The 21377-nt window shown below is 34.9% G+C and overlaps 1 protein-coding gene across 1 annotated transcript in view; it reads right to left on the bottom strand.

Annotated features, from left to right (window-relative positions):
* Positions 1-21377, bottom strand: part of Tnni3k (TNNI3 interacting kinase) — a 277900-nt gene that overhangs the window by 180104 nt on the left and 76419 nt on the right. Inside the window, exons 6-9 of the mRNA XM_026409759.2 lie at positions 14890-14988; positions 8524-8662; positions 2157-2301; positions 1978-2082 (exon numbers count right to left, since the gene is read on the bottom strand). Coding sequence (XP_026265544.1) covers positions 1978-2082; positions 2157-2301; positions 8524-8662; positions 14890-14988 — 488 coding nt within the window. The remainder of the gene's footprint in view (positions 1-1977; positions 2083-2156; positions 2302-8523; positions 8663-14889; positions 14989-21377) is intronic.

The raw sequence follows: 21377 nt of genomic DNA, 5'->3' as shown, positions 1-21377 counted from the left end.
GACAACCTCCTGGAGGTGACAGTCACCCTCTGATTGCAGTTGGTTCCAATTCATGTGCATGGGATAGCAAAATGATTTGAAAACTAGCCTGAGGTGTCAGCCATAACAGGCATGACCTAACATGGAAAGAGGATACCAGTGATGCGTACATATCAGTTCTGCCAATTTTCCCCTTCAGGGACAGATCCCACTGATCCATTTTGACTGAAGGTATGATCTGAAGAGTTTTTGCATCTGTTCCATTACCAAGTGTATAGAAAACAAACAAAACATTCTGGTACTAGAACATGAAGATATGCAAAAAGCACAGGATTTTAAGTTAGTCATTTTAAGTTAGACATTTACTACATTATTTTCTAGCCATAAGAACCTTTGTCAAGCTATTTAGTTTCCTTGAGTTTCAAAATTCTCCCCCTTTATAAAATGGGATAGGAAGATTAAATAAAATAATAGATATAAATAATCAGTCATATAGTCACTTCTCCATAAATGGTAGTTTTCTTAACTTCCCTTTTGGCCAATCTCTGTGATTGATTTAAAAAAAAAAACATTTAATTCCATGTGCAATTTAATAAGTTGAAGTTTGATGTAGAAGCCTAAATTTAATTTTAGTTTAGTATGAACAAGAGTCTCCTTATTTATATTATTTATCAGTGCAATACAAATATTATGAAAAGAACAACTTAGTCCCAGGTACCTATTGAGAGGTTGCAAATTATCTAAGAAATATGTAATATGTAGTTAAATGACCTTATATTCAAGATTTATTACATTCAAATTACTATTATTATTTTTATAGCAAAATTGCAAACTTGAAAAATGAAGGCTTTAAATTTTATAAATCTTACACTTTTGTTTTAGGGAGCTGCTTTGGCTCTGAATTATTAGCAATTTATTTTCCTCTTTCTTTGTTATGGTTTACATAAGAGATCTCCCTCAAAAGTTCACCTGTGAGACAATGTAAAAAAATTTGGAGGTGGTTTATGATAAAATTAACCTAATCAGCACATTAATCCACTTGAATGGATTAACTGCATTATAAAAGTAGGCAGGTAGGGTGTGAAGGAAGAAGTAGGTCACTGGGGCAGTCATTTGGGGTTTATATTTTGTCCCTGGTGAGCAGAGTGCTCTGTCTGTCTGTCTGTCTCTCCCTCTCCTTCCTGGTTTTCATACCCTCAGCTACTTTCCTCTGCTGCACCACTCTGCCATATCTGCCTCACCTCTGGCCTAGAACTATGGAGTTGGCTGACTATGGACTGAAACTCTGAAACCATGAGCCAAAATAATTATTTCCTTCTCCTCTATATTGTTCTCTTGAGTCTTTGGTCACAGTGATGAAAAAGCTGACCAAAACTTTTTTTGTTGTTGTTCTTTTACAACATTTCCAAACAGAGCGGATCCTTTACTGTGCTTTCCTAGAGTATACTATAGAACTCTCATGGATTCCTAGAAAATAACTAATACCACCTTAGGTATCTCAGTAGTCATCCTGACTAGGCTTTTACAGACTGACATATGGATGTCTTCGATAGGTAGGCATATTTGCACATAAGGTTTAAGTAGCAAGGAAAAAAAGTGTCACATTTGATGCTGATGAATTCTGGTAATGAGATTCTTGTTGGAGGAGGATTATGGGCACAGCCCCTTTTGGCAGCATTCCACAGAGAAAGGAATAGAAGCAATATGCTTACAGATGTTGATATGCCTGTTGCCTTGGCAACATTAGTCCCTGTCTTTGTGGCAGCATCCAGGAACACAGCATCTGGCTGCAACCCCATCTGTTATGCTGACGGCAGCATCTGCCTCCACCTTTTCTTCTGTTCATCTAGCTTGGGCTTCTCATCCTCTGCCTTACCTGTGCTATCACTTTCTGATTGCAACATCTGCCACTATTTGTTCTTGCTTTATGTACACAACTTCAGGTGCTGTCAGGTGTCAGCTAAGTTTAGTGGCTATTGCACATAAATATACTTTTACCTGTGAAAAGCTGTTTCACTGAAGATGTTTTCCTTAGTCAGACTTTCTGTTCCCGTTATTTGAATGATTTCCTTAACAACTTCAAATTTGCCATTGTAGCATGCCCTAGATTTGAAGAAAATATTTTGATAAGTAAATACATGTCTCATAGGACCTATGGAATTCTATCTAATACTCACAGGTGCAAAGGGGTGTCTCCATAGATATTAACAACATGAGGCTGAACTTCCAAATCACTTTGGAGCAGGTACTTCACTATATCATGGTGTCCGAATCGAGAACAGAAATGGAGTGGGACATGGTCTTCATTATCCTGAGCATTCACTGTCACCAGCAAGAAAGCAATAGATACATTATCTGGAATCCATTGTATATATCACAGCCATCATATATACTAGGCTGTGGACATTTTGTAAGTGCCTGAGAGACTCCTGGAAATTGCCAATTAATGATAATAATAGAGGAAATTAAGTGCAACCAATTTAAAAAGTTGTAATTCTATTCTATTGCCTATTATCACATTAAATAGACTTTCTCCTAGCTCCCATAAATTCTGTGGAATGCATCTAATCAAATATACCTTGCGTGATAGAATGTTCAGGAAACTAATAAGCATCCAAAAGATACTTGTGGCCTTATTTCCACACATATATCCTTTTGAATTGATTTTGTTTTTCCTATATAGGATGTCAAAAATTACAGATTCTAGCCAAAGAACTAAACCCAGGTATTTTTGGTTCAGCAGATTATTTGTAGAACCTGGCAATTTGTTTGTTTACAACATTGTTTAGGAGGTCCTTATGTATATCCTCAGTTGAGAGACTGAGAGTCTCTATACTTCAATATACAGGGCATGTTATTGTGGGAAAAAAAAAAAATATATATATATATATATATTGTGTGTATATATGTGTGTGTGTGAGTGTGTGTGTGTATGTGTATATATACCCATACTTTAGAGGACACAGACCTAATTAAACATGTTAACATAGACAAGTTACTTAAAATTCATTCATTCACTCAGTAGTGGGAATTTGCTCTTGGCTTTGTCCAACCAGCTTCATGACAGCTTTTTGTTTTTGGGAAATGCCCTATACTGCAAGTATAGGCTAAGACAGTGTTCCATCACAGAATCTGAAAATGTGTTTTCCAAGATTATTTTGTATTTAGGGCCAAGATTAGGAAAGGGGGACAATATAGGGAGTTGTTGTCCTGGGATAATTCTTAACATGACCCTTTCATTCTCAACAGTGTGCTAGTTTGGACAATTATTTATAGTCTCTTCCAATCAACATACCATATCAGGCTCTTTGGAGACAGTGGAGCTGATGACACATTAAACAGGGCCTAATCTATCCTGGCAATGTAGTAGTGGTGGCAATAGTTCTATTAAGTTTCCAGTGATAGCAATTCCAGCTACAGATTCAGTGTCTTGCATTGCTGGTTTTCCAAGCATAAGGTTGATGTGTGTGTAGCACAGCTGGTGATGAGTTTTCATAGGACTGATTTTGTTTTGTAGTGTGACATTGGAAGTTGCTCCTCACTGTATTATAAACCTGCCTACCTACCCTTTTCTGGAGAAGAGTCTGTGTGCTGCTTGACATTTTAAATATTTTCCTAATATGCTTAAATTAGAGTTAGCTTCCAATGCTTGAGAAAACTTGATTGATACTCTATTCCCTCAATAAGTTTTGAATGATCACATAGAGCCAGTCACTGTCCTAGGTGTTAGAGGTACTGATGTTTTATTAGTAATGATGAAGTAATACACCATGGTTGCAGGATGCTTAAAGGATTAAAGGAACATGTGGTTAGAAAGCATCTAATATTATGCCTATTACATAGTAGACAGATATTCAATAAGTTATTTTGTTTCCTAATTTTCCTCTTAAATTTTTCCTACATTCTAAGACCAATAAACTTATAAATGCAGAGTCCATACACTCAAATATAGTTTAAATGAATAGTCAGTAATTACAGGATTGAAATAATAAAAACTAAACACTAAACTACCAAATTCTGGGTCTGACTTTAACTCAATACTTTAACATTAAAACAGTTGCACTAAGTACTTTATAGCTATTTATTTTATTATATGATTTTTTTGTTTACTTTGTAGAATCAAAAGAATTGAAGGCATGAATTTCTTTTTAAATAATGAAAATAAGAAGGTAAAGCAAGGAAGATAACAGTAACTTTTAAAATTTTATATCTAATTTTCTGCTATGATTGGTATAATCATCATATAACAATAAATGCACAATTATTTAGGCCTTCTTTAGTTTATACTTTGTTGATAATCTTTCTCATTATCCTGTCCTGTATGATCTTAAGCCAAAGGAAAATATACAACAAAGTCCCTGATCTTCTCCTGAGGTTGTTATAGAAAAATAAATTTTTGAATCTTTTTAAAATTAATAAATAGCTCAGAAAGACACATCTCCTACAGAAGAATGTTTCTCATTCTTTCAATTGTCTTCCTTTTTGTGATACTTTCATTTGTTCACATTCTTTTTGAACACAGAGAAAGTCAATGGTATGAGTCAATGCATGAGAACAATTTGGAGTCCAGGACCTCTGGAAGGGCATTTAAGAGTTCTTGAGGTCCAGACAGAAAATTATAAGGTAGAATATAGTGCAATATTCTATTAGTCCATAATTTGCCTTTGGTCATCTCAGCTCCACCCAAAATACTTTTTCTCCTATTGAATCATTAAGACTTAAAGTAAGTTTTCTACTTGGTAAATTACATGCAGTGGACCTAACATTCTCCCCATCAAAGAAGTAAATACCAACTGAAGGGACAAATCAGAGGAAATAGAGGATCAAAAACAGGGTTTATATGAATGTACCTGTTATTTGTGCTTCAGTCATTGTGATTGACTTAGATTTTTTCATGGACAAGTTTGCAAAGACTAAATATGTATATGTTATTATATGTAACCCTCAAGAAAATTGAACCTCTGAATGATATTATATTTACTCTAACTTAATATATTATTGACAAGCTTAGGTAAAGGAGACTTTCAAACAAAGAAAATAGGTAAATTGTCATAAGGAAAATATTTAGTGCCTGTCCTCTACTCTGAAGAGAGTAAGTGCTCATTAATATCTTTTAAAAGAAAAAAATGTTTGAAAGGGTGGGTGGGATAAAATAATCAATAATTGATTATTGATCTTAAAGCTAAAATAAAAATTTTAAATTAACCCCTTAATAGCTGAAAATCACAGAATATCTTAAAATATGTGTTTTGAATAAATATTTAATAATATATTTGTATAATATCCCCCCAAAGATATATTTTTAAATAAAACACTCTTTTTACTGAATATATTGTAGGAATTTTTTTTGTGTGTGTGAATTTCTGTAAAACTGGATTTATGTTAAAGGACTATTTTTATTAAAATAACTATAACATTTAATACTGAGATGACAAAAATTAATAAATTCCAAATTTAAAATATTCTATCTTCAACCATGTCAAAATGATAAGTTTTGAAGACTGTATTGCAGTTTTTTTAAAGAAGTCCAGTAATAGTTTGACCTTTTCAACCTCATTTAGGAGGTATTATATTTCTCTTTTTTCATTGCCCTCAGAGAAAAAGAAGCAGACCAGAGACTTAAAACATACCTGACTGAATAGGTCAGCCTTTGAACACATTAAAATGAAGAGTCTGCTTTCAGCATTACATTTTGGCCAATTTTGTAACCTGAATTTATTCTTATTTGTGACATTCTGTTACCATGGAAACATACTGTAAATACCAGATTTCAAATTGTTCTTCTTTTGGGGTCATTCATTTAATCTTCCTTTTACATCCATTTACCATAGGTAAAGTCTATATTTAAAGTAAATCATCTTGAGGCTTAGCTACATTTTGGAATAAGTGAACTAACTGGTAATAGGTATTGTACAGTGTCCATCAGCATAGTAGACCTTATGGTTTATTTATTTATTTATTTATTTATTTATTTATTTTTGCAATTGGTTGAAGTGCAAAATGGGCTTAAATATCAAATGTATATCAAGAGGAAATAAAAATACTTGAAAGTTTGATTCATGCTGTCTCTTGATTTTTAAAAAAATGATTGAGTAGGAGGCATGTAGTACTTGTGTGAGACTGAAAGAAGATGTTAAAAATTATATTGTATGATGCTGGTATGTAAGGGGAGTATGGGTGTGCTACACATTTCAATGCCTTTTAAGCAGAATAGTCCTTTGATCCTGGAGACACGCTGATGACAAATGACACTCATTTTGACACTACTGAGCTTTGGAGTTGTGCAGAAGAATAAAAAGCTGAAGTTGGCATTGGTAATAAAAGGAAAAAGTGATGCAGTTTTTGACCCCTTAGAAGAGCAAGGCAGTTTCAAAAACATAATTATGTGTTCAGTGGTTCACAGAGGTGTACCTCTGCCTATTCTAAACTATCACAATGAAAGAGACAGCTTAAATAAACTCCAAGTAACAGTGTTCCTAGTGTTTTGACAACACATTATCTATAGTATAGATACCTGTGTTACTGCACAGTAGCTTATAGAAAACAATGCAAACTATGCTTCTCATATTTTACAAAATAGTGATGCCTGTTTCTACCATGGAAACTGGAAACTGCCCTAGCCTCTTGCTTCAGTTGTCTATAGGAGCTTTTCTGTTTTCTTTTTGAGTAGATAAAAATCATCGATTAGCTTTATTAGCTGAATATCAATCTGAATTTTGGACCAAGGAACTGGCAGTTCTACAGGTTTGACAACCATGTCCTTTCGGAAATGTGTATCATTCCTGTTGCAAAGGCCAGCAGCTCTTACAGCTGGGCTTTTAATTAGGTCTCTAGGGGGTCAATGGAAGAATGTTGGATATGCCTGAGAGAATTTAATGGCAAAATGTAACTCTCAGTGAATTTGTGTCAAAAAATAAAGTTCGTGAGGAAATTTTTTTTCAATAACTCTACTTTTAATCAACTTTCCAAAATTCATTTTTATAATTTTGAAAATAAAAAGGCAAGAGAGATTCTATTCTAGTAATTGAATCTGAAGTCCTTCCATATATTCTAAAGCCTTTTTTTCCAAATTGATTATATTCAAATTCTATCTCTAATAAAATTATACTAATATTATATTAAATATTGGAGAGGCAATGGGGAACTATTGGAACTCTGATATATTACTGTAGGATTAAAAAGTAGTACAAACATTTTGGAAAACTGTCTGGGAACTTCCTAAAAATGTAAATATATGCATACTTCTTGGTAAAGCAATTCTATTTCAATAAATGTACTAAAGAAAAATAAATGCATATATGTTCACAAAAGCACTTGGATGTTCTGACTGTGGAAATGTACAGGACAGTGAGTTTTCTCTGGTTGTGGAGAGAGGTGGCAGAGTATGGGAGAGCAGTGTCTGAGATTGGAGCCTCTGATGACTCATGGTTGTGACATGCAGAGTCTCTGGGAAAGTTTCTGAGCCTTTGTGCAGGATGCCTAGCTGCTGTAGTAATGCCCTTCATGAGGAGGCTCTGTGCCTCTGTCTTATCAGCCTCAACCTTGATCTCAGACACTCAGCTCCTGGAAATATAGGAACTCTTGTTAGACACCCACAATGTTTCACCAAGTTCCACTGCTCCTGAAACTGTCTACATAACAGTAACTTTAAACAATGGACTTTCTTGAAACCTATACAAACCTCCTAACACTGCACATAGAAACTTAGTATATAACTGAGGAGTAAGCTGCATAATGTTGCAAACTCTGTAACCTGCCTAATGATATAATGAACAATAATGTACTACTGATGCCAGTGACCTAACGTAACCTATTGGTATAAATAAAGCCAGCAGCTTGGACAAGCAGCTATTTTGCCTCTGTATCTTGTCTCTGTGTCTCCCTTGACTTCTTTACCTTGGATAAGAATGTTGTTGGCAGTTTTATTTGTAAGAGGAAAACATCAGAAATATTAATAATTGTAGCATATTCGAACAAGTTAATTTTAGCAATATAAAAAGTAAAGTATGACTTATGCAATATTATGAATAACTATTGAAATTAAGTTGTGAGCAGAAGAATCCTGTCACAAATTATATGAATTTTAAAAACAGACAAAACTGATCTATGGCAATAGATGCCCATATGTTGAGGATCTTTTGTGGTTAAGGCTATTTACTGAGATAAAATAATAAGTGAATATACCTGAGTGAAAAAATATTCTGTGTCTTGATCTGGGTGGTTTTTGCATACATGTATACATGAGTAAATATTCCTCAGTATTTATACTAAAAATTTAAGGAAAAACAACAATTTTGCCTAGGAAAATGTCTTACTTTATCAAGCCATCTAATACGTTGAGAACTGAACTGAAACATGTAGAGAAGGATTCTCTTGTAGGTTTAATAAGAATATTTTTAAACATAAATTATCATTTGTGGAACAAATTATCACATGACTGGAGGATTAGTCATTTTCAAGTTTATTCTCTAGTAAGAGAAGTACAAGTAAAGTAGTATATATAAAGTAAAAGACAATAAATTTCTCCTAAATATATTATCTTACCATCTGCTTTGCTTCCATCTTCCATCAGAAGTTTTGCAATATTAAAGAATCCCTTTGCAGATGCTAGGTGTAGAGGTCTATCTCCAACTTCACCACTTACATTTACATCAGCACCAAATTTCAAAAGGAGGCGGGTTACCTAAAGGAACCATTAACTTGAGATTAATGCAAAGAGTCAAATAATAAAGGGAAGCTTTCAACCATTAAAGAACACTTCTATAAAGCTTTCTCTTAGATTATTGTCACCAGAAAATAATAGAAAATACTAACTCAACTAGATTGAACAAGGAATTTATTATTAGATTAGTTAACAGTTAGTCCTAAACCAGAACAACTGCAGGGTTGATTAATACAAAAGCTTAAGAACATTGTCAGAATTCAAGTTCTTTCTATCTGTTCTTCCATGCTCAATACCTTCACACTACCATCCTCATGGTTTCAAGAGAACTTCAGCAGCTCCATGTGTTATAAACCAAAGTCCACAGAGTAAAGCAAGAGACTCCTCTAGCTTTTGAAATATGAGATTTCCTTTTGTCAAATCTAAAAATTTCTACCTAAAAACTTCTCAAAAACCATTTTTCCATATCTCCTTGGCTTATAGTAGGTAATTTACAACTTTCTAGACCAAAAGTTTGAGAAGGAGAAAGATTTATTGTGAGTGGCCTGGCTAATTAAAATCTAACACACATTGGCTGAGGAACAGGGACACCTTCTCTAAATACAATCTCTAGGAGAAGGCTGAATACTGGAATTACACGAGTCTGTAAGCACGGAAAAATGTGTGGCATGAAGCAGTAATAGTCGGGATGATAGTTTTGCCTAAGCAACCAATGGTGCATGCTGCTGACTGCCACAGTCTGACTGGGCACAAAATCACGAGCCACTCAAGCAGGAACAAACTTTATTTTTGAAACTGCCACCAATGCCCCGTACACCCCCCGGTCCAGCATATAGCCATACTTGTGGATAGGCCTCTGCACCAATGGGGGAGTGAGGTTCTTTGCCTCACAATGGAAAGGTCTTGACCCAGTGATTGTCTGAAATCAGGGCTCTGTTTGTGTTTTTCCACAGGGAGAACAGCAGCCGATTTGGATTCCAGAGAGATTAACCAAAACAATTTCTACAGACCAAAAAGAAGATGATTTGACTCAAATCCATAACAGCTGATATCCAGAACTCCAGCTTGGCTATTCTTACATCTGCAACAGTGATTAACCAGGATGCTTTTTTCAATATCTATTTTATTATTGCTTTTTCCCACATCATAAAGTTCTATTTCATTTTTGAGCTCATACAGACCTAGGTTAATGTTTTGCTGATCAGTTTTATTTTTTGACTGTGGAGTTTTTAAACATTGCAATGGAGATTTCACCTAGGTAAAGCTGCAAGGCCTTTACTATTGTCTTATGTGTTGTATGTTACGTGTGCACACTTCTGTTTTGTGTTGTATGTCTGTATGTGCGTATGTCCATATATCATATATGAGGAGTGCTCATGAATAAATGGATCTGATTTTTTTTATTATTCAAGTGATTTTAATGGTTCAATTTAAATTGGGTAAACAGCTGTTGAGGATTGTTTTAATATGTGTACAAATAAGCAGGTTAACAGATCTGTTTGTTTACTTTCACCTTTCCTTTTCATTATATTTAATAATTCTGTTCAGGATAATGTAAATTGTTAAAAAAAATTGTTTTCTTAGTACCTGTTGGAATGTTACATAATTTTTTTTTAACATCATTGTCAGAATTCCTATCTTCATCCCAGTGCCGGTGAAGACAAGATGAAACCAAACTACAGTTTCTTCGATAGTTATCACAACAAACTGTATAAACTGATGCATCAATGAATAATAACTCAACAAGTAATGCTCAATCACTGAGTCGATTTATTTTGGGAGGAAATGGACATATTGATAGATTTCTCTGCTTTGAACTGCTTACAAAACTTGCCTGGACTATGTATCGCTTGTATGCATTGTGCTCTATCTGTTGATGCAGCGAATTATGGTAGTGCTGGCGTATCTTTGCTGATGTGTCACCAGTGTTGCAATTTTTCCTAAAGAGCCGTCAATTGCCTTGGTGTCGTGGCATTTCTGTATCCTCCTCCCTTCTACTAGTGATGGTCTAATTTTGGGGGCCAACAGAGGTGAGGCAAAGAACCTCCCCCCCCCCCCCGCACTGGTGCATAGGCCTATCCACAAGTATGGCTATATGCTGGACTGGTAGTCAGTGACGGGTATGGTCCAATTGCAGTGGTATCAACCTAAGACAGGAGGCTGACACCTAGAGGTCAGTTTTCCGATGATGGGTAAGAACCATATGTTGAATTGGACAAACCTAACAGGCAGGGTCCCTAGCCACATTGCTTGTTGCTTAATTAAACAGAAGGGGGGAGATGCTAAGAGCCACAGCCAAGTAATATGATGCATGGCATTTTTGGTTGAAAGATGATGCCAGCTAGCCATTGAGATGATATGATTATGTTAAGATTTGCATTCATATGGATATTGGACTCCTGCTGTTCACCTCAGCCTGCTATGGGACTCCTGGAGAGTTCCCATTGGTTGGGGAAGTGCAGTAGGAGGGAATTCTGGGGGAGGAACTTCCTCTGGGATTCCGGGAGAACTCGGCATGTGTGGATCAGCAATCTTCCCGGGGGCGTACGGGGCATTGGCAGCAGTTTCAAAAATAAAGTTTGTTCCTGCTTGAGTGGCTCGTGATTTTGTGCCCAGCCAGACTGCAGCAGCTGACCCTATTGTACATAATGAATTTTTAATGTTGAGTGGCAATATAATAAAGAGTTAATGTCCAGAGGAAGAGAGACCTAGAATTAGAATGTTATTTATATTACCTGGGTAACCTTGAGAAAATAAATTAATTTCAGCCTAAATGTCTTCATGGATAAAAAGGAAATGATAATAAAACTTAACTCAGGGGTCATTGTGAGGATCAAATGAGATAATATGCTTAATGTGCCTAGGACAATGACTGACAGATAATATATGTTCTGTGTTATTTTAAAAATTTTCAGTGAATTGAGACAATACTGTTTATCATCCCTGTTTCAAAGTTATTGTGAGGACCAGATAAGATGTAAAGAAACTTTGAAAAAGTTAAATTTTGGCTTTGAAAGCCTACTTTTGCCATTTCCTTTCTTTAGCATGGACTTTTGACAGTTCCATAATGTAGATCTTCATAGTACATAGTAGTGCTTTCTAAAATCACCCATCATCTTCCTGAACAAGGTTTTTCAAATTCTTTTTTAGCCAGAACTTTACTTGAGTCTTGATTTTCATGATGGCTCCAGGCATAGGCCACTGCCAGCCATCCTGCTGCTGGAGTCCTGGATCTGGATGTGTACAAGTAAAGGAGAAACAGCAACAGTAATCCGGGCATCTTCCCCAACTGGCTGTTACTCCATATCCAAAGGGACAGAGAAAGATGACATGATAACTTCATCTTCCTGGGGTTGTTTTAGATAATTTATGAGGATCCTTTTAATCACTTACATATATACTTAGGAATTCACCAAATAATTTCCTTAAACCTGACATTGACTCCCAGAGAATTTCAAAAATCACTTTAGTGATCCTAAAATATAAGTTGGGATGTATGTGTGTGTCATTAAAAATAATAGGAAAATGCCCTTCAATTATCCTGACCACAAAAGTATCAAAACAAAAGTGAATTGGAGCTCTAGAACTATTTTTGGCTTTTCCTATTCAGCAGTCAATATATGTCTTTGGTAGAAATTTCTCAAAAATATGAGACATTTGGTCGAAATTCTAGGCAAAATATTAGCTGGATGGGATATGGGGAAATTATTTTTTACTGAGTGTAGTAGGTAAGAGCAAGAATTCTGGAATTAGGCTTCTATTTATTACCTATGTCACCATGAACAAATTATTTAAACTTTTAATACTTCAGTTTCTTCATTGCTAGAGTGGGGAATGAAAACAGTTCTCCCTCATAAAGTTGCTGTGAAAATTAAATAAGTTTTTAAATGTAAAGCACTCAGAAAAATACCTAGCACTCTAATAACTATTAGGAAAAGTGGTACTATCAAGGTAATATGTGAATCTTATCCTTTTGTTAGGTAATGGGCAGACAGAGACTTAATTCAGGAGACATTAGAACAGCAGAAGTTTAGTCTTCAAGAACTTTGTACTGGTAAGCAAATATTTCCATTTATGCAGACTCTGTAAATTCTGATTATGTGACTTTATAATGGACAGATTTAAACTATCTCTGAAATCGATTGTCTATTAAGCACTATTATTATATACCTAGGAAATATTGTTCTTGGTACAAAACATCTATTCGTCCACTTAAAAATAAGCAAATAAACAAATGGCAGGGAACATGGCACATTAGGCACATTTATATATTGAATGTACCATTCTCCTTGTCAGCATATTTTAGCAAATGACAACAGCCTCCATAAATTACTTATGTGTTGCCTTCATACATAGAGAAAGTGAGTCCCTTATCATAAAAGGGCCATCCACATTTTAGCATAATTTTATAAGACTGTGACTATATTTTCAGGGAAAGTAAACAAATTTAGCTCTCTACCCAATATGCATCGAGGCTCTTTATCTTTCTGCTGGTTTATGAGGTTAATCACCAAAGAAAATGACTCTACAAGCAGCATGCATTGTAAATATTCTGTCTGTGCCTGAAGCCAGAAAAATATGGAATATTTCCATCACCTGGGTTTCTGGATCCTACATTTTCAAACCCATTTTCAGTGCCTGGCTCTCCAGTTCACTCCAGTGTACTCTGAACAGCACATCAATGAAATGAGCATTACCCGTCCCCCCCAGCTACAGGTCAGTTTTCATATGACCAAAAGGGTCCAAGTATATGTCAGCAAGCAGAGAAATAAAGGTATAATAAGTAGGACAGCCAGGGACATAAGAAAATTTAGCTTTCAACTTTGGGTCTTTAGGCAGTACTGTGGCATGTCCTTCAGGAAGTTAAAAGGGTGTAATTCTCCATAAGTAAGTGAGTCAGGGGAGAGAAAACAAGGGAGAGTGAAAGTGGCGAACAGTTATGTTTGGTTATTCAATTATGTTTATATTTGTTTTATTTGATTCTTTTCAGTTTCTTGAGAAAACAGCTAAAGGGTAATGCTTGAAAGCAGTATATATAAATTCTGTCTTTCATGATGGATTTTAGATTAGAGCACATTGTCTTGAATTCTGACTTTCCAATTTAGGCAAATTGCCTAGATTTTATGACATTGGTCACTGATTGGAGAGGAATAAAAAGGTGTGCTCTAGCAAAACAAAACAAACCTGGACTTTGGGATCAGATGGATCTGAGTTCATATTTCACCTTTTCTATTTATTATCTGTATGACTCTGGCATGCAATCTGACCTGACTGAACCTCATTTATATCATTAGTAAGAACATGGAAAATAACAACTGATTTCAGATTGTGATCAAATTAGAAAATGATGTTGATGATGATGATGATGATGATTCCTCTTTGCCCCTGGAGGCTTCCACTTCCTTGCTTTCTTAGCTTCTAGAAGCTGCCTGAATTTCTTAGATTGCAGCCCTTTTTGTGCATCACTTCACCCTCTTATTCTATTGTCACATCTCTCCTACTACTTAACTTTGATTCTCTTTCCTCTCTTACATGAACCCTTGAAAATCATTAGGCCTAGTGGATAATCCAAAATAATCTCCCTATCTCAAAATCCTTAACTAGGCCACGACCGCAAAACTCCTTTTAAGGTAAAATTCATAGAAATTAGGATGTGAGCATATTTCAGGAGATATTTTTTTTCAACTTACAACCTCCTATGACAGTAGTAAAGGGGAAATAAAGTTTTTGCAAGACATCTTTGTTCAGAGAACTGCATGCAGGAAGAGCTTTAATGATTTGTTATGTTGCTATTGTCATTAGTATCATCACAGTGATATATATTGAGCATTTGAGAAGAAATATAGATCTCATTATAACACCATCCCTGTAAAGTAGTTACTATTAATATCTTTTTTCCCATTTCATAGATGCAGAAATGAAGATCAGAGGGGTTACATAACCAATGAATGGGTCATAAGGCAAGGTAGGCACTTTTTGATTCAGGCTGACTGATTCCTGTGGCTGCACACTTACCAAAGCACCCTACCACCTCCTCTGTGACTAAGACTGTCAGTAAAAATGAATAATATGGCAGCTGTAATGTTCATATGGATCTATAGGCTCTTCAAGAATGGGGCTCATGAGAATATGGCAAAAAAAAATTCAGCAAATATCTTAAATAGCCTGTCTTCAGTGATAGGACATTTGAACAAAATTTGGTACATTGGAACAGAACCCGTCTTTGAAAGTTTTGCAGCCAGACTTACCTGTTCATGCCCGTAGTATGCTGCAATGTGCAATGGAGTGAAAAAAACTGCATCCTGAACATTGACATTAGCACCATGTTGCAATAACACATCAGCAGCCTGGACAAGAAAGAGATCTCGATTAGGGACCTCTTTGGGGGATCTGTTACTCAAAATTTAGTTCACAAACCATGTGCATAACTGTTAATTAGGCCTCTCATCCTGAAATACAACCTTTTCTTCCATCTCCCTTCCACCAAACTTTCAATGTCTTGCTTCTATCAAGAAAATAAAGACTAAGCCTCTTCATATGACACATAAGTTCCACTCAATCTAATGGTGTTCTTTCTTAGTATATCACCCATTACACTTTTTCATAAACACAATTTTGTAGTCAAATGTATAGTCAACTGTCACTTATTTCCTACTCCTTGAGGTGCTGCTCACTTTATTTTGTCAGGCAGAAATTCCCTTCTGCCCAATCTACAGATGTTTAAATCCTGGCTAAAATGTCAAAATGCCATCTCCTCCAAGATCTCTTTCCTTTCATTGACATCTGTTTGGTTGAAATGAAAGCTTTCTTCCTTGTAATTCACATATAACTTTAATTGATGTCATTTAGAACATTTTTCACTGATATACATATCTTATTATCCCTACTAAAGAGCAGATTCTTGAAAGACAAACTATATGTTAGATCTTTATCTTACTCTAACATTTTGCCTTAGAAATGGTAATCAAGAAACATTTGTTGAATAAATGAAAGAAAGAATAAGTCAGTGAAAAATACCACCAGGAACCCTTGGCCAACTGTCTTCATGGAAAGCCATGAATTAGCAATTATAGAGGAGGAAAAATATTTTTTCTTTACCTATCAGGTTCATTGACTGTGGCCCTATATATTAAACTGACAAAACACAGATTAACAAGAAAAAAACAAATAGAAGTTTATTAACAAGCACATTATCAACACAGATAAGAGCAATCAGTAATGAGTAACTCAAAGTGGTAGTTTATATAGCATCTTAACAAAAGTGCAGTAAATTTTGCAGAAAAGTAAGATAAAGGAAAATAATCCCGAGCTAGTAGGGGTAGTAAATTGAAGGAAGGTAAATATATAGGAAAACTAGTAGAACATAAGGGTCAGCTTTTGTCATATTGGTTATGTAGCTTAGGAGCTGGGACCTAAGCTTTCTCTGGGTTTAAATGGTCTGCAGTTTTCTCTGGTGTGAGATTTACTTCTGTTCATCCTTCTAGAGATGGGAGGAGAGATAACTTTACAAATTTATGTCCTACTCATAGGCAAATAGGAGGAGATCAGAGACTCATCTCATTCTATTTCTCAAACAAAAATTATTCAATATGCCTATGTGGCATACTTTAGGGTATCCTTCAAAACAAATTTGTCAGTTTTTAGGTTTCTTCTCTCAAAGACCTATATCTTAGTCTTCTTTTCTGGACAACAGATTGGATTTCTTCCTTCAGATGTGTTCATGTTCTATAAGACTTTCCTGATGTACTCTTCTTCAGTTGGTAAAATGATATACATTTGATAAAATTTTCAAGAGTCTGTTAGAAGAAAAAACAGAGAGGGGACCTAAGCTCAAGTAACATATGTCTTATCACCTCTTCTGTTCCTCTAAGCAAATATCCTAAGTCAAATTTCCTTATTTGTATGAATCATATCCCTTCAGAGGGTGGCCATATATATTACATATTGTGCCCTTGTATTTTAAAGAGGTAGACAATGAAAATCAAAGGCATTAGGAATTTTCTCAAGGTCACAGGGAAAGTCAGTGTCACCAGAAAAGTGACTCTTCAGTTTCTTGCCTCTCATTTTGTTTGAGTACTCTGCAGTTTTAAATAGCTCCTTTATTTAGTCACTTATTTATTTTCTATTAAATAAAATTTATTGTGCATGTTTGAACTAATACTGCTATTTTATAAAAAGGACAAGGAATTCTCGTGGAACATCTGAAATTGTTGGTGAGTCTAAACAGGTAAACAGGTGTACAGGCTTCTATACATTCTCAGAATAGTGCTTTTGCTTATATCCAGATATTGCTAAGTAATGACAACATAATAATAAACATTTATGGAAGCAAATAGTATGTGTCTGTCATTGAACTTAATTCATCAATGGTATTAGAGTGTACTCTCTTTCATATCAAAACACGTAAAGATAGATGTTCTTCTCCCAATTTAAAGGTGAAGAAACTGAGCTTCAGGGAGGCTAGTTAACATATTTGAGGTCAAAGAGCTAATAAAAGGGAGAACTAGAATTCAAATCCACATCTGTTTGACTTCAAAATTTATTTTCATAAGACTGTGAATATGCTCTCATTAATGCTAACCTTTAAGTAAAAGAACCTTTAAGTAAGAACCAACTCAATCCCAGATAGGAGAAAGCCATCTGTCTGTAGAGGCTCTGTAGATTCAGCTTGAAAATGACTGCCAGAGCCATTTAAAACAAGTGTCTAGAATCTAAGGCTTCCTATGCCCAGGAGTTCAATCTCAGAAACCTTGAAAGGAGGACACTAAGGATCAAGGAAGAGAAAGCTTTTTACAATTTCTCTTATTTTAAATATAGCATAAAATAGACAGCATGAATTTTCATTGTAAAAAGGACCCTCAAATGTTAACATATAAAGCCAATTTCTTAGGCATGGTTCCATAACTTACTTTCATTCTAAAATATAACAACTCTGAAGCTTCAATAAATAGTCAAAAGTAAAAATTTTTCCCTCCTAAGTTTGCACTAATGCAGTCACTCAAAAGGTCAACTTTTGGGCGGAACATCCATTAATTATGAAGTTTTGGCCTTCTGAGAAACTGTCAAAATGTAAGTTTTAATGAAACCACACAGCATCATTATTGAACTGTAGGCTTTTTATAAAAAATTGTTTTTAAAATTCAAGGAAATATTTAACCATTAAGAGCAAAGTAGATTGGAATTATATGATTTTATTTATATGAGTAGAATATGCTTATTAATTTCTGTGAGTTTGGAGTCACTATGGGGAGTCATTAAGAGTTCTCCCAGAACTTCTTTACCTCTTTTTTCTTTCTTTCTCTCTCTCTCTTTTTTTTTTTTTTTTTTTGGTACTGGGGATTGAACTCAAGGGCACTTGACCACTGAGTCATATCCGCAGCCCTATTTTGTATTTTATTTAGAGACAGGGTTCTCACTGAGTTGCTTAGCACCTTGCCATTACTGAGACTGTATTTGAACTCATGATCCTCCCATCTCAGCCTCCCCAGTAGTTGGGATTATAGTTATGCACCACCATGCCCAGCTGTTTCCCAAAACTCTTCATGGAAATATATTGTATTTGATGTAAAAATATACCTGTTATATGGGCTAAGGCTATGTACTCATATAAACAGATTTAAAGAAATATCTATTAAATCATATTACCAATGCTACCCTTACTCCAGAACCTAAAATATGTTGGTAAAAGAAGTTCACACTCTTTTTACTATATGAAGCCCATGAAGTCACAGACAGAATTCATTTATTCACTGGTGTAGTAAGTATATGATAAGTATCAAATAATCTTTGAAATAAACTATATTTATAATAAAGTGAAAATTTGGCAGATATATATTTACCACCAGGCATAAGGGAATTTAAACACAAATTATGTGATATAAACTTTAATTCAATTTGGTAAACATTTATTGAACAAATTTCAAATTAACCTTCAGCAATTCATAAGTGCTTGCTCCATGCCAGGAACTGTGAGTTGAGTTTGAAATACATTGTTTAATTAAGCTTTTTGTAGGGTTTATATTCTGTTGTTTCAAAACTTTTGAGAGAATATGTGGTCTTAATTTATTTCTCAATAAACAACAAAAGTACTATTAAAATCATAAACTAGAAGCACATTTTATCACAGAAAGAATATCTTTTTTAAAAAAGAGAGAGAGAGAGAGAGAGAATTTTAACATTTATTTTTCAGTTTTTGGCGGACACAACATCTTTGTTTGTATGTGGTGCTGAGGATCGAACCCGGGCTGCATGCATTCCAGGTGAGCGCGCTACTGTTTGAGCCACATCCCCAGCCCAAAAGAAAGAATACCTTAATATGATTAACAATTCAAAGATATGAACTATATTATGCTTAGATATGTATAACCAACACACATATTTATATATACATATTATGTATGTATATATGTATATATAAATTATTTAAAAAACAGTATTCAAGTGTGGGCTAGTGACAATACCTTTTTACCAACAGAGGAACAAGTACCACAAAGTGCCACCCATCACATTGTTTTATGAGCATAGGAAATGGATGGGGGCCCTTTATTTAAAGTATGTCAATCATGGCACAAATTTTCCTTTACAGATAATATTTTATTTATCATTTGACTCCAGAAAATACCTGAGTGATTTTCCTTCAATTTCCAGGTTGTAACACATTTGCACATTCTACTCCCTCTTCCCAGAGTCTTGCCTCCTCTTTTTCTGCAAGTTTTGTACCTAGTCTCTAGGCCAAGCTCAGTTCCCATGTTCTTCAGGAAAACTTTCTGAAAATATTTCATTCTAGGAATCTCCTCTTTCCTTGAATGTCTAAACATATTATCTTTACAGCAAAATTATCATTATTATATGAAATTTATTTTTTAGTGTTCTAAGTTGTTTCAAAGTATAAGAAATTTTAACTCCAAATAAAAGGTTTCTACCTGGGAGACACTGGAATTTAATCCTTCTAACTAAAACAGATCTTATTATTCAAAATCCCAGAGGTTCTGAACATAATGACTATAAAAGCAAAGACCTTCATTGTTCTTGGTGCATATTTTTCCTACAGTATGACTTTGACTCAATTTGACTTTGTCTTATTTATATCCCTCCTTTATCTTTTATCTTATAAAAGTCATTGTGCAGGAATGAAAGAGAAAAGAATGACCACATACAGAAGAACTAAATGTCCCATGGTAGAGAAGGTGGAATGAGGTAAAATCTAGACAAAATAAAATGACAATCTCAATTGAAATTGCCAAAATCAAATATAGTGTCTTGTATCTAGTAGACTTTCATAAAACATCTACACTTCAAAATGAAATTTTTCTTTACTTAAGTGATATTTTACTTCCTATTACTTATTTGGAATCTTCAAATTCATGCTTGTACCATGCTTGTTTTCCTTAAGATTCATAGTCACAATTTTCTCTTCTGTAATCCTATACTAACCTTTATTATTGAGATACAGTGAGAGTAGAACAATAAGACTCTACTGTAACAAAACTCATTTTCATTTAATGGAAAATATGTCTTAGCAAAGCTTAAAAAACAAAACAAAACACTGTTCTCTAAAGCCTATATCTCATCACTTCACAATGATTCCAATGATATTAATATGGAAGTTGGGTTTTATTTGGTATTTTTCCAGTTATTTCCAGTTCTAACAATAATCAGTTCTCAATCCATATCCCTTAAAATTATTGCCTTCTTTCTGAAACTTCACAATCTTCTTTTTAAGAGTTGTCTGCACTTATGTCCACAGTTTCTCTCACTTTCTTCTACTGCAATCTTCCTAGGAACTCACTACTCTGGTGAAATTTCCCTGGAAAACAATATCAAGTCTTCCTAATCCCTATGGATGCTCTTTGATCTATGGTGAATTTTTATAATTTTATGTTGCTTTGTGATCCATTTAGAATAAAAGTTGGACTTTATCTTACCACAATAGGGTTGACAGTTTCTAATTCTCTGAATTTCTCCTATTCCTCAATGAGGTAGATTCAGATGCCTTCCATATATATACATTTACTTCCTGAAGACCCCCTCCCTACAGAACAGCTTGGCATACCCTACTTGACTTGTCCCTTGGATGCCTACACTTCACATGAACTGAGCAGAAGACAGGTAGCAGTGACCACCTCTCAGTCATAGACTCCACAACTAGTGCCACTTTCTCAAACCTATCAGTAAGAACTTCCCTTAAGAAGCTAGCTTGGGTAACACTGTGATCCCCAATAATGTTTTTTTCCCCACAGGTTTCCATGTCCCTCTCAGTCAACATGCATGTTCCAGACAGTTCCTAGCTTCCCATGTGTCCTATGAAATATAGTGCTCTCTTCCCTCTGGGTTCTGTAAGCAATAAACTACTTCTATTATTTCATGTGTTTTGTTACGTTGCCTCCTTTATGTTTAATCTGACTGAAGAATTTCATCTAATTTCTTTCTCAGTCAGAAAATGGCTATCTTGGTTAAAATTAACTGGACATAGTTCAAAAAAGAGCTCCATTGGGATCTGCCAATATGAACAATTTTCCGGTGAGAGGGACACTTAGTCATGGTTCAGACATCTAGGCATTAGGCTACCTGTTGAGGTAAGTGAGTATCTGATGAAAGGGACATTGTAAACATGCATGCCCGAATCTCTGGACTCCTATTAGCATAGGGAGAGAGTTTACAGCCACTCTCATGTAGAGATAATAATAAAATGAGCTGAGTTAGTAGTAGTGACCTATAGACTGATAATAGATTTTAG

Source organism: Urocitellus parryii, chromosome 11 (genome assembly GCF_045843805.1).
Source record: "Urocitellus parryii isolate mUroPar1 chromosome 11, mUroPar1.hap1, whole genome shotgun sequence".
NCBI classification, from domain to species: Eukaryota; Metazoa; Chordata; class Mammalia; order Rodentia; family Sciuridae; genus Urocitellus; species Urocitellus parryii.
Note: the sequence above shows the minus strand (reverse complement) of the source record. Positions and strands in the feature narration are given on the sequence as shown.